Here is a 13,581-nt window from a genome sequence, read left to right as displayed (position 1 = left end):
TTTTTTATGTTTTACTTCTTAGTTACTTGTTTTTCCTCCTCCCCCCCCCCCCCCCCCCCCCTTTCAGTACCACCAGCTATTGAGGTTGATGTGAAGCTAATTGAAGGTATTATTGTCAAAGCTGGAAGCACAATCAAGCTTCCTGCAATTATGAGAGGCATTCCAGTCCCCAGTCCAAGATGGCTCACTGGTGGCAATGAAATAAAAAGTGAAGACAATATTAACATTGAAACTTTCAATTATTCAACTGTTCTAAACATTAATAACTGCAAAAGAAGTGACACAGGAGAATATCTTCTCACAGTGTCCAACCCCGCTGGAAGCAAAACAGTTGCATTACATGTTACAGTTCTTGATGTTCCAGCTTCACCTACAGGCCCTGTCAACATCCTTGAAGTTACTTCTGAGCACATGATCATCAACTGGCGTCCTCCCAAGGATGATGGTGGAACCCCTTTAATAAATTATATTGTCGAAAAGAAGGATACTAAGAAACCTTGGGAGCCCTGGGCTATAGTGAGCTCTAGAGGAACTGGTACAAAAGCTAAAATTTCTCATTTAGAGAAGGGCCGTGAATATATTGTACGCATCCGTGCAGAGAACAAAGTTGGTATTGGTCCAGCCCTTGAAAGTCCACCTACCATTGCAAAACTTATATTTGATCCACCTAGTGCTCCAGGCCAACCAGTTCCTCATGACATAACAGAAAATGCTGTGACTGTAAAGTGGGAAGTTCCACTTTGTGATGGTGGCAGTCCAATAACTGGTTACATAGTTGAACGCAGAGAAATGACAGGCAAATGGATTCGTGTGAACAAAATACCTGTCTTGGATATCAGATACAGAGCTTCAGGACTTTTTGAAGGTAATACTTATGAATTTAGGATTTTTGCTGAAAACACTGCTGGCATTAGTGAACCATCTCCAGTCTCAGATCCAGTTAAGCTTACCCGTCCTGTCACATGTCCAGGACCCCCAAACAATTTCAGACTTAAGGACTGGAGTAAATCATTTGTGGATTTAGTCTGGACAAAGCCTACAAGAGATGGAGGTAGTCCTGTCTTAGGATATATTGTTGAATGCCAGAAGTTAGGCAGTGTACATTGGGACAGGATTAATAAGGATGACCTTATCAAGCAGTGCATATACAGAGTGCCAGGATTAACTGAAGGACTGGAATACAGGTTCCGTGTTAGAGCTGCTAACAAGATTGGAGAAGGAGAGCCAAAAGAACTTTCTGAAACTGTTCTTGCCAAAGACATTCTTGTTCCTCCAGAAATAACTGTTGATGTTGCTTGTCGTGATCTTGTGACAGTCAGAGCAGGGCAGAATATCAACCTAATTGCTCGAGTTAAAGGACGGCCTGAACCAGAAATTATCTGGACTAAGGATGCAAAGGTATTAGAGAGAGATAAGCGTACTGAGATGAAAAACATCTTTCCCATTGCTGATATGATCATTCAAAAAGCAGCTAGAGCAGATCATGGAAAATATACCATTCAAGCAAGAAACATTAGTGGCCAAGCACAAGCCACTATTATAGTCAATGTTCTTGACAGACCAGGTCAGTGTCAAAATCTAAAAACAAGTTACGTTACTAAAGACTCTTGCATGGTGTCATGGGAGAATCCAGAAGACAATGGAGGCACAGAAATTACAAATTATATTATTGAGTGTCGTCAACCAAACCAAAGGGGATGGACAACAATTTCCTCTGACTGCACTAAACGCCTTTTTAAAGCACAACTTGTTGAAAACTGTGAATATTTGTTCCGTGTTAGTGCAGAAAACAAATGTGGAGTTGGATCAGCAGCTGAGACCAGAATGGCAGTTCTGGCTGTTGATCCAGTTGAAAAGCCTGGTGAGCCAGAGAACTTCCATATTACTGATATTGGCAAGACTTTCGTTTTCCTTAAATGGAAAAAACCAGATTATGATGGGGGTAGTCGCAACCTTGCCTATCATGTGGAAAGGAAACTAAAAGAAGCTGAAGAATGGGAACGACTACACAAAGGTGCAATAAAGGAAACATTCTTTATGGTTGACAGATGCATTGAGAACCAGATATATCAATTCAGAGTACAGACTAAAAATGAAGCTGGAGAAAGTAACTGGGTAACAACAGCTGAAACAGTTGTCAAAGAAGAAGTACTCCAACCAGTCCTTAATGTAAATGTAGACGGTATCCTTGTGGTAAAAGCTGGCGACAGTATTAAAATTGAAGCTGGTCTGAAAGGAAAACCCCATCCTGAGGTTAAATGGTTTAAGGATGGTGATACAGGTGACATCAACAAAAGCCCTAGAGTTCATATTGAAAACGGCTCAAATTTTTCAAAATTTGTAATGACATCATCAAAACGTGGGGACAGTGGAACATATGTAATCACTGCTACAAACTCTGCAGGAAGCTGTTCTGCTAATGTTATCGTTAATGTACTTGACAAACCTGGTCCTGTCAGGGACCTTGCAGTATCTGGTATTTCAATGGACAGATGTAAATTGACATGGGTTCATCCAGAGGATGATGGAGGCTGTGAAATTCAGAACTACATCCTAGAAAAATGTGAAACAAAGAGAATGGTTTGGTCCATCCACTCTGCAGCTGTTATAACCAATTTTGCTAATGTGATACACCTTTTAGAGGGAAATGAATACATCTTTAGGGTACGAGCAGAGAACAAGCTGGGAACAGGTCCACCAGTGGAGAGTAAGCCCATCATTGCCAGAACAGAGTTCAACAGACCTGGTCCACCAGGTCAACCAGAGGTCACCAAAATCGGAAAGGAGGAAATGACAGTGTCATGGTGTCCTCCACAGTATGATGGTGGGAAACCGATCAAAGGTTACATTCTGGAAAGGAAGGAACAACATGCTGTTCGCTGGGTTCCAGTCACTAAGAGCCCAGTCCAACAGGCACACATGAATGTTACCAACTTGATCCCCAACCATGAATATCAGTTTCGTGTTAAGGCTGAAAATGAAGTTGGAATGGGAGACCCAAGTAAACCTTCAATATCAGTTACTGCAAAGGATCCAATTGGTATGTGTAGTCTTGTTTCAAATGTTTTTGTAAAAACATATGCATTTAAACTTAGTCTTTGCTTAAAAATAACATTTCAATTTTTAAACATGTATTATTTCCAAAAATTCTTTCTGTATACTGTACAATGATAATGTCCTGTTTTGTTTAGAAAATATATTTAAAATATTAAACACTAGTTCATTTTTTACTTCATTTTGTTTTACTTCCTTTTTTTAGTCCTTGTATCACAGTTTGTTTCTTTAAGTAATTGAAAGTATTAAAGGGTAGAGCACTTTTATCAAGAGAATCAACTATGATAAACTGCATTTGGTCTTTCCACTTCAGATATAAGAAATCAATGTCTCCTCTATTAGTTGATACTGACAAATGATGATTGATTTAATAGCCTTGCAAATTTGTGAGAAAAAAACCTGTTAAAAAATGTCCTTGAGTACCTTAATTAGTTCCATAGTAATATCTTTACCCTTTTCAGGTCCTCCCGGTCCTCCTGGTGATTTGAAGGTGACCGACAGCACCAGGACCTCCATCACAGTTGGTTGGTTGAGGCCTGCTTATGATGGTGGTGCGCCAATCATCGGATATGTGGTTGAATTTCGAATAAAGGATGCAAGTAAAAAGCCTGATGAAGGCTGGAAAAGATGTAATGTCGCTGCTCAGCTAACTATAACGGAATTCACTGTCACAAGTCTGGATGAAAAGCTGGAATATGAATTCCGAGTGTCTGCTCAAAACCAGGTTGGCATGAGTCAACCAGCAGATCTCAAAGGTGCTGTATCACCTAGAGAGATAACTGGTAAGGAATGAATTACATTGAATTATATTTGTGTATCTATTAATATAAATATCGTGTTTTATAGAGTTGTGTTATACTAGAAGTAATACTCCTGTGGTAGATGCAAAGGGAGAGTGTTGCACAATGTCAGTAATTTTGTATATTTCATAGGTTTCTGATGAAACAGCATGTCTTGTAAAATAAGCAAACTAAGCAGAGCATAAAAAATTTTCAACCAAAGTTGAATACTTTTCCTTCTCAGTCAGTTATAAATGCATGGAAGCATGCGTTTGCCTTATGTAAAATAACAGTTTGAAAATTGACTTTTCTACACTAACACTTCACACTAACTTTTTACAATTATCAGAAACATTTTTCAGTTCTCTCTCTCTTTCTATATATATATATATTTACACACACACACACATTTTTTTTTTTTTTAAACAGAGGCACCGGAAATTGATTTGGATGCTACCTTGAGAAAGGGTATTGCAGTTAGAGCTGGCTGTCCCATTAGACTTTGGGCCACTGTAAAAGGAAGACCAGCACCAAAAATGACATGGAGAAGAATGGGAATCGATAATGTTGTAAGAAAGGGTCATGTGGATTTCATTGATACTATGGCATTTCTTGTTATCCCTGAAACCACACGTGATGATTCTGGCAAATACTCCCTGACTCTAAGCAACTCTGCTGGAGAGAAAGCTGTGTTTGTTGATGTTCAAGTACTGGGTAAGTTAGAAGATGACTACAAAAATTTTTGTCAGTAATTGAAATGTCTTTTGGCAGCTGAATGTATTCAGTATAATGCTTTTATATGCTTGTGACTACAGTTCATAAAATGTGATATTGGAAGAAAAAACTGCACTATATGTTTTAGACACCCCGGGGCCTGTTGTTGGCTTGGATGCCACTGATATTAAGATGACATCCTGCAACCTTTCTTGGTCTCCACCTGAGAATGATGGTGGCAGAGAAATTTCACACTATATAGTTGAAAAGCGTGAAGTAAATCGAAAGACATGGGCAACAGTCAACAATGGCGTGAAGGAAACAACCCTCAAAATTAACAATCTTACACCAGGCACTGAATACTGCTTCAGGGTGACAGCAGTTAATGAGTATGGAGCTGGTGTCCCAAGGATTTCACCAAGTTCATATCTGACATCTGATCCCATTAGTAAGTGCACAGGTGTTGGTTAAAGTATGTATATGTAACATAATTAATGGATTTGATCTAATTTCCATGGTTTTCACTTTGAAGGTAAACCTGATCCACCTGTGAAAATGGATGTGATGGAAATTACAAAAAATAGTGTAACTCTAGGATGGGTGAAACCTCTGTGGGATGGAGGAGCTAAGATTGATGGGTATGTAGTTGATTACTTGTTAGTGACTCCACCTAAGGAACCTGAAGAAGACCAAGCAGTGCTCCTTGAGCAGAATAAACTCAAGGAGCAATGGACACCATATTCTGTCGTCAAAGATTTAAGCATTACTATTGCTGGACTGAAGGAAGGCATGAAATACAAATTCAGAGTGGCAGCAAGAAATGTGATGGGTTCCAGTCTGCCCACAGAAACAAGTGGAGTGTTTGAAATAAAGGAGCAGATGTGTAAGTTGTACGCCTGTCTGCTTTGTTTTTTATAACACTGATTATACATGAAATGCCTATTAATTGACAAAACATCTTAAACTCCTTGTTTATGTTATGTTTTCAAGTGGCACCAAGAATTGTAATGGCAGATGTTGCTACTGCAAAAGCAGGAGAAAAGCTGAGGGTGGAAGCTCTTGTTACTGGAAAACCTGCTCCAGTCTGTAAATGGAAGCGAGAAGATGAAGATGTTGTCCCATCTAGTCGACTTGCTGTACACAAATCACCAAACAGTTGTGTGCTCATAATCAAAGATGTTTCAAGAATGGACAGTGGTCTGTACAGTCTTTCTGCTGAGAACATCACTGGACAAGCTGAAGAGATACTGAAAGTCATAATCAAAGGTAAATCTCACATTTAAAGTTGTTTAGAAGTTTAATGATACATCCAGTTTCCTAGGTGCCCAGTTCTATTATATTCAGTTCTGTTTGTTTCTTACAGATACCCCTGGTCCACCACAACCACCTTTTGAAATTAGTGAGGTGGATGCTGATGCCTGCTCATTGTCTTGGCTTGCACCACTAGAGGATGGTGGAAGCAGTATCACTAATTATGTTGTAGAAAAATGTGATGTGAGCAGAGGTGACTGGATCACTGCTGTGTCTTCATGTACAAAGACCAGTTGCAGATTGGGGAAGCTTGTCCCTGGAAAGGAGTATATCTTCCGTGTTCGAGCAGAGAACTGCTTTGGCATTTCAGAGCCTATTGTCTCTGAGAAAATGATAGCCAAATTCCCTTTTGGTGAGAACTTTTAAAATATAAAGATCTAGATATGTTGAAGTAGATCAAAACTTCTCAAACCTACAATTTAATATATGTCTGTTTTCAGATGTACCAAGTGAACCCTTGAATTGTCATATTAACAAAGTCAGCAAAGATTGCATGTTTGTTGCCTGGGAGAAACCAGCAATAGATGGTGGCAGTACTATTACTGGTTACTACATTGAACGTAAAGAGAAGAACAGCCTTCTCTGGATAAAGGCCAATGACACAGTTGTCCGTACTACTGAATTCCCATGCGCAGGACTTATTGAAGGCCTGGAGTATGCCTTCAGGGTATCAGCTCTTAATCGTGCTGGACAGGGTAAACCAAGCAAAATGACTGAATTTACAGCAGCAAGAACACCAGTTGGTAGGTATTATTCCTTCATTATCTTTGTGTCACATACAGTATCTGTAATAAATTCCAGAGTGCAGTAAATGAAATGCAAACTGCTCTTGTTCTACAATAGATCAACCTGGCAAACCTGAAGTCATTGATGTGACTAAGAATTCAGTTACCCTGGTCTGGGACAGACCAAAGCATGATGGTGGGAGTAAGATCATTGGATATTATATTGAAATGCTAAAGCTTCCTGAAGATCAGTGGATACGCTATAACACAAGCAGCCAAAATGTACCCGTAGAGGAATTCACTGTAACAAGACTACAAGAAGGTGTTCAATACCAGTTTAGAATACTTGCTAAAACTGCAGTTAACCTCAGCAAACCATCGGATGTCTCTGACCCAGTGCTGATCTTTGCTGAAAATGGTAAAAAATATAATTGAAAAGCAAATGAAAAACTTTTGGAATAAACCATGTGATGTCTATCTTGGGATATCTTTTGTTATATTTAATTCTCATGTGTTTGGATTTTGTTTTAGTACCACCAAGGGTAGAAATAGGACTTCAGATGAAGAGGCTTCTACCAGTTAAAGCTGGAGCAAATGCATGTCTTGAGGCTGAAGTGTTTGGAAAGCCAGTACCAAAAGTAACATGGAAAAGGAATGGGGAATTATTGAAACCTTCTGAACGCTTGAAAATGTCACAGAGGAGACATCTTTTCTTTCTTGAGCTGCTATCTGTGACAAAAAACGACAGTGGAGAGTATACTATTCTTGCAGAAAATGCAAGTGGTTCAAAATCAGGCAACATTAAACTCACAGTTATGGGTAAGAAAAATGTATAGAAAATATAGGTATATCTAAAAACCATATACTGTATATCACTGGAATTGAATGATATACATTATAGTTCAATTTTCATTCTTGTTCCTCAGATGTACCTGGTCCCCCAGTTTCTGTCAAGTTTGGGGACATATTTGCAGAGAGAATAAACCTGATTTGGGAGCCACCTATTTTGGATGGGGGCTCTGCAATCACAAACTACATTGTTGATAAGCGTGAAACAAGCAGAGCTAACTGGGCCCAGGTCACATCCAAGATCAGTGGCCAGCTCACTAATTACTCTGTAGAAAAACTGATCCAGGGTCACGAGTACCAGTTCCGCATCCGTGCAGAGAATAAGTATGGTGTGGGTGAGCCTATCCTGACGGAGCCAGCTGTTGCTAGGAATTCATTTGGTAATTATGTTATTATTTTTTGCTTATTTCATACAAATGTCGATAAACACCTTATTAGAATACCGCAGTCTCTAACTTTTGATTGCTTCTCTTTATAGATGTGCCTGGGTCTTGTGAGCCTCCTATTATTACTAATATCACAAAGGATCATATGACAGTGAGTTGGAAAGAACCTGCTAATGATGGTGGATCTACCATTCTTGGTTACATGGTAGAAAAGCGGGAAACGAAAGAAGTAAACTGGGCTAAACTCAACAGAAAACCTGTGATTGAGAGAACTATTGAAGCTAGTGATCTCACAGATGGAGGTGAATATGAATTTAGAGTTACTGCTCTCAATAAAGCTGGCCTTGGCAAACCAAGTGATCCATCCAGTGCTGTCATTGCACATGATCCTTTATGTAAGTATTAAACAATATTTTATTCTTTGCAACATTTCACATATACATAGACGCCATGGAATAATATTCTTACATGTGGTACTCCACAGATCCCCCTGGACCACCAGTTTCTCCAAAGATTGTTGACATAACACGTAGCACAGTTAATTTGACCTGGGAAAAACCAGTTAATGATGGTGGATGTGAAATCTTGGGCTACCTGGTTGAGAGTAAGAGAGCAGATTCTGCAGAATGGATACGGTGCAATGTACCAAAGAATCTTCGAGAGACTAAATACCTTGTAACAGGCCTGCAGGATAATATGGAATACCAGTTTCGTGTCACTGCTACTAACAAGGTTGGGTTTAGTCAACCAAGTGAAGTTCCAGGAAAATACACTGTGAAGGACATTTTAGGTATTTATTCAGATTTAATTTTTTTCTGTTTTACCATTTTAATTACGTATGTCTGATACAGATCTGTATTTGTCAGTGTTTTATAATACAACTTTGTTACTTTTCATTTCAAACAAAAATTTCTGTAGTTTTTTTTGTTTAATTATACAGACATTTACATCTGAACCATATTTTTTTTTCCAACAGATTAAAGGAAGAGCTTAGATATTCTTAACGCATAGAATAAACAGTGCTATTTTATGAAAATGTGAAAATGTTTTTTTTTCTTTTTTTATCATGACTTCAGAATGATTAATTGCATCCACATGAAAATGTGTGCTCTCATGTCCTGTAATTTATAAATACCGGTACACATATATTCTTTCATAATTGCAGTTCCTCCTGAAGCAGAACTTAACGGAGAACTGATGAAAACACTGGAACTGCGAGCTGGAACCCCAATGAAATTGTATGTTCCAATAAAGGGCCGCCCTATTCCCAAAGTCACCTGGGCTAAGATGAACACCAACATTAAAGAAAGACAAGGAATTGTGATTAAGACAACTGAATGGGATACTCTTCTGTATATTGAGAAAGTGAACAGATACGATGCAGGAAAATATATACTGAACCTGGAAAACAGCACTGGAATAAAGACGTATACAATTGTTGTAAAAGTTTTAGGTAAGTCTGATAAGAATATACATTTGATGTCATTTGATGTCATATGAAACACATGATTATAATTTGATGTTGAAGTCATTCCTGAAACTGTAAAACCTTTTATTTTTATTTTTAATTTAGATACCCCTGGGCCACCACTTAATCTAACAGTGAATGAGACTTCAAAAGACAGTGCCTCTATTCTTTGGGATGCTCCTTTGATTGATGGAGGAAGTCCAGTGAAGCAGTACATTGTTGAGAAACGTGATGCTGAGCGAAAATCATGGTCCACAGTTACCCTGGACTGCACAAAAACATCTTTTACAGTTGAGGGCTTAGAAGCAGGCAGGTGCTATTTTTTCAGAGTTTTAGCTGAAAATGAATATGGTATAGGAGAGCCATGTGAAACTGCAGATGCTGCACGAGCTTCAGGTGAGTGAAAAGTGTTTATCTGTCTGGCTGTTTGTTAATACTAATACTCCTGCTACTACACTGGATCCTCCCTAGATATTTGGGTTACAATTTTTCATTTTATTTGGGTTTTGTGGAGCAAAACCTATGCTTTCACAGCCCATTGCAAGATGCACTCAAACAAACAGAACAAGAGTATGTGAGTGCCTTAGCTGAAGTCACTTCCATTTATGGGTGCCAATGGTCAATGAGACTGAAGCATGTTTATACAATAACTTGGTCAAAAAATCTAAATCTGTAGAAAGAAGGTGTTTTATTGCAAGTCATTTTAAATGAGTTTTAATGCAGTTTGAAGTAAAAAAAGTCTTAAAGTGTATTTTTCATGCTGCATTCATGAAGGGCAGGTTTCTCCAGGACAAACTCTTTCTGACCCGCTCCTCACTCAGACATGCTGTTCAGGTTTACCCAGTGTGTGAGTGATAGAGAGACTGTGTTCCACTGATGTATGGATGAGTGACCCATTGTAAGTAGTGTATCTAGCAGTGTAAGTCACTTTTGTGAATAAGGTGTCTTGGCTGATAAAACGACATAAAGTTAGCTGGAAGTCGATTTGGAGAAAAGCGTCTGCTAACTAAAATGTTTACATGTAGTGTATGTAAATAAATGTAAATATATGCTAATTTTTATGATCTGCGTGTAGTTCTATATTACAAATAGATTCAATATTGTTGTAGAACAACCAGGACCAGTTGTGGATTTCAAGCCATTATTAGTCACAAAGGATTTATGTACTCTTGCATGGAAGAAACCGATCAGTGATGGTGGAAGCCGCATTACAGCTTATGTCCTAGAAGTGAAAAACGGGGAAGATAAATGGAAGACTGTCATGAGATCAAAGAACATGCAGTACAGTGCCAAAGATCTAATAGAAGGAAGGGAGTATTCCTACAGAGTGAGAGCAGTCAATGATGCAGGTGATGGAACAGTTAAGGAACTTAATATAGTAGCTAAAGACCTTACTGGTGAGTAATTAAGAACTAAGGTGAACATTTGCATATATGTATTTTTGCTTTACATTTTTGCATTCATTCTTTTTATAATTTTGCTGCTTTCATTTGATTTTAGTTCCACCTGGATGTGATTTAAGAGATTTACCAAATTTATGCTATATTGCAAAGGAGGGAAGTACTGTTCGTCTCAAGATCCCAATCTTTGGCAAACCTGCTCCTACGGTTATATGGAAGAAAGGTGAAGATGTTACTTTAACAGACAGCGGAAGAGTTTCTGTTGAGTCAATGGCTGTCAACACAACACTGTTGATTCATGACTGCCAACGAGGTGATGCCTCAAAATATACAATAACTCTTAGAAATATTGCAGGAACCAGAGAATCAATCATCTTCATCAGGGTAGTTGGAAAACCAGGAATACCCACAGGACCAATAAAGTTTGATGAAATCACTGCAGATGGAATGAACTTGAAATGGGGTGCACCAAAAGATGATGGTGGATCGGAAATAACTAACTACATTCTTGAAAAGAGAGATTCAGTGACCAAAATGTGGGTTACCTTTGCCTCATCTGTGGAGATGTGTAATTTCAGAGTAACTGGTCTTCATGAAGGAACTGAATACATCTTTAGAGTTTCTGCAGAAAACAAGTATGGGGTTGGAGAAGGCCTCAAATCGGATGATGTTGTGGCTAAGCATCCATTTAGTAAGTGTTATTACTTTACAGACGGGGGTGCGGTGGCGCAGTGGGTTGGACCACAGTCCTGCTCTCCAGTGGGTCTGGGGTTCGAGTCCTGCTTGGGGTGTCTTGCGACGGACTGGCGTCCCGTCCTGGGTGTGTCCCCTCCCCCTCTGGCCTTACGCTCTGTGTTACCGGGTAGGCTCCGGTTCCCCGTGACCCCGTATGGGACAAGCGGTTCTGAAAATGTGTGTGTGTGTATTACTTTACAATATTTACCTCCTAATTCAGAGAAGATGCTAAGAATGTATTTTCTTGTTTCTCTAGACGTACCAGATGCTCCACCACCACCACAGATTATGGCTATGCGATGTGATTCAGCGGTATTAGCATGGTCTGATCCAAGAAAGACTGGAGGCTCACCAATTACAGGTTATTATCCATTTGTATTTATTACTGCTTTTAAAAATCAGTATACCACTGTTTAATAAGTGATAAAAGAAAATAATGCAATTGGTTTCTTTTTGTGCTTGCAGGATATCATATTGAGTTCAAAGAAAGGAACAGTTTGCTGTGGAAGAGAGCAAACAGCACAACTGTGAAAATGAAAGATTACACAGTAATTGGTTTATCAGAAGGCCTTGAATATGAATTCAGAATAATGGCAATAAATATTGCAGGCATTGGAAAGCCAAGCCCAGCAACAGAGCCTGTGATTGCCTTAGACCCTATCGGTAGGTGAAGTGCTGTTGTGTGAATATGTCCATTTTTAGAAATGCGTTTTTGAATTTTTCCTTTTTATTATTCTTTATGGATTTGTTATAGATCCCCCTGGCAAACCTGATGTAATTACCATCACAAGGAGCACAGTAACTCTTCAGTGGACTGAACCCAAATATGATGGTGGACACAAATTGACAGGCTACATTGTTGAGAAACGTGAATTGCCTGCAAAACTCTGGATGAAGGCAAACATCATAAATGTTTTAGATTGTGCTTTTACTGTAACAGGCCTTCAAGAAGGCTGCAAGTTTGAATTCAGAATAAGAGCTAAAAATGCAGCCGGAGCAATAAGTTCTCCGTCAGAACAAACTGACACCATTGTTTGCAAAGATGAATACGGTAAGAAATTCTATTAAACAGTAATTTTCTTCTGATATAACACTGAAGATACAAAATGAAAGTGTATAAAATTAATGTACATTATTGCAAAATGACCTAGGGGGTGGTGGCGCAGTGGGTTGGACTGTGCACAGTCCTGCTCTCCGGTGGGTCTGGGGTTCGAGTCCTACTTGGGGTGCCTTGCGACGGACTGGCGTCCCGTCCTAGGTGTGTCCCCTCCATCTCCGGCCTTACGCCCTGTGTTACCGGGTAGGCTCCGGTTCCCCGCGACCCCGTATGGGACAAGCGGTTCTGAAAATGTGTGTGTGTGTGTGTATTGCAAAATGTGTGGTATTTTGTTCTATTTTTTCCATTTAACATTTCAACAGAAGCACCAGCCATCATCATTGATCCAACTGTGAAGGAGGGCCTTACAGTTAGAGCTGGGGATACAATTGTGATAACTGCAACACGCATAACTGGGAAACCTCCTCCAACTTCTGTCTGGTCAAAAGGAGGAAGGGACTTCAAACCCTCAGATATCTGCCAAATTGAAAAAACCCCAACATCTTCAACACTGACAATAAAGTGTGCCAGCAGGAAGGACTCTGGAGAATACACTATCTCTGCCAGCAATCCATTTGGAATCAAAGAAGAAAATGTTAAAGTGACAGTTCTTGATGTTCCAGGCCCTCCAGGACTGCTTGAAGCCAGCAGCGTTTCTGCTGAAAAGGTCACATTAACATGGTCACCACCACATGAGGATGGGGGCTCTCCAGTTAAATCATATACGCTGGAGAAGAGAGAAACAAGTCGACTTCTTTGGACCACTTTAGCAGAAAATATTATTGATTGTCATTTTGTTACTAGGAAGCTCATCCAAGGCAATGAATACATCTTTCGCGTTTCAGCATTAAATCAATATGGCACTGGTGAAGCAACACAATCTGAGCCAGTGAAAATGGTGGACAACTTTGGTATGTTAAATTATGATAGTTATATTTTGATGATATTTAATATTTTATCATTTTAAGCTGTTAAATACAGAGGGAATGTTTGCTTTATTTTTATAGACACTTGACTATCTTAAAACTGTTGAGATATACATGGAAAATGTATAGTTTAGAAAA

General features: G+C 39.2%; 1 protein-coding gene across 1 annotated transcript in view; it reads left to right on the top strand.

Annotated features, from left to right (window-relative positions):
- Positions 1-13,581, top strand: part of LOC108924238 (titin-like) — a 162,790-nt gene that overhangs the window by 102,309 nt on the left and 46,900 nt on the right. The window contains exons 170-190 of the mRNA XM_029247484.1: positions 68-3,040; positions 3,516-3,836; positions 4,263-4,547; positions 4,696-4,995; positions 5,080-5,430; positions 5,538-5,813; positions 5,911-6,210; positions 6,299-6,601; positions 6,702-7,001; positions 7,115-7,402; positions 7,510-7,812; positions 7,911-8,213; positions 8,303-8,608; positions 8,984-9,271; positions 9,392-9,682; positions 10,396-10,683; positions 10,787-11,377; positions 11,678-11,782; positions 11,887-12,084; positions 12,176-12,472; positions 12,841-13,428. Of these exons, the coding sequence (XP_029103317.1) occupies positions 68-3,040; positions 3,516-3,836; positions 4,263-4,547; positions 4,696-4,995; positions 5,080-5,430; positions 5,538-5,813; positions 5,911-6,210; positions 6,299-6,601; positions 6,702-7,001; positions 7,115-7,402; positions 7,510-7,812; positions 7,911-8,213; positions 8,303-8,608; positions 8,984-9,271; positions 9,392-9,682; positions 10,396-10,683; positions 10,787-11,377; positions 11,678-11,782; positions 11,887-12,084; positions 12,176-12,472; positions 12,841-13,428 (9,255 nt within the window). The remainder of the gene's footprint in view (positions 1-67; positions 3,041-3,515; positions 3,837-4,262; positions 4,548-4,695; positions 4,996-5,079; positions 5,431-5,537; positions 5,814-5,910; positions 6,211-6,298; positions 6,602-6,701; positions 7,002-7,114; positions 7,403-7,509; positions 7,813-7,910; positions 8,214-8,302; positions 8,609-8,983; positions 9,272-9,391; positions 9,683-10,395; positions 10,684-10,786; positions 11,378-11,677; positions 11,783-11,886; positions 12,085-12,175; positions 12,473-12,840; positions 13,429-13,581) is intronic.

Source organism: Scleropages formosus, chromosome 21 (assembly GCF_900964775.1).
Source record: "Scleropages formosus chromosome 21, fSclFor1.1, whole genome shotgun sequence".
Classification (NCBI taxonomy): domain Eukaryota; kingdom Metazoa; phylum Chordata; class Actinopteri; order Osteoglossiformes; family Osteoglossidae; genus Scleropages; species Scleropages formosus.
The sequence above is the reverse complement of the archived record's forward strand: the minus strand, read 5'-3'. Positions and strand labels throughout refer to the sequence as shown.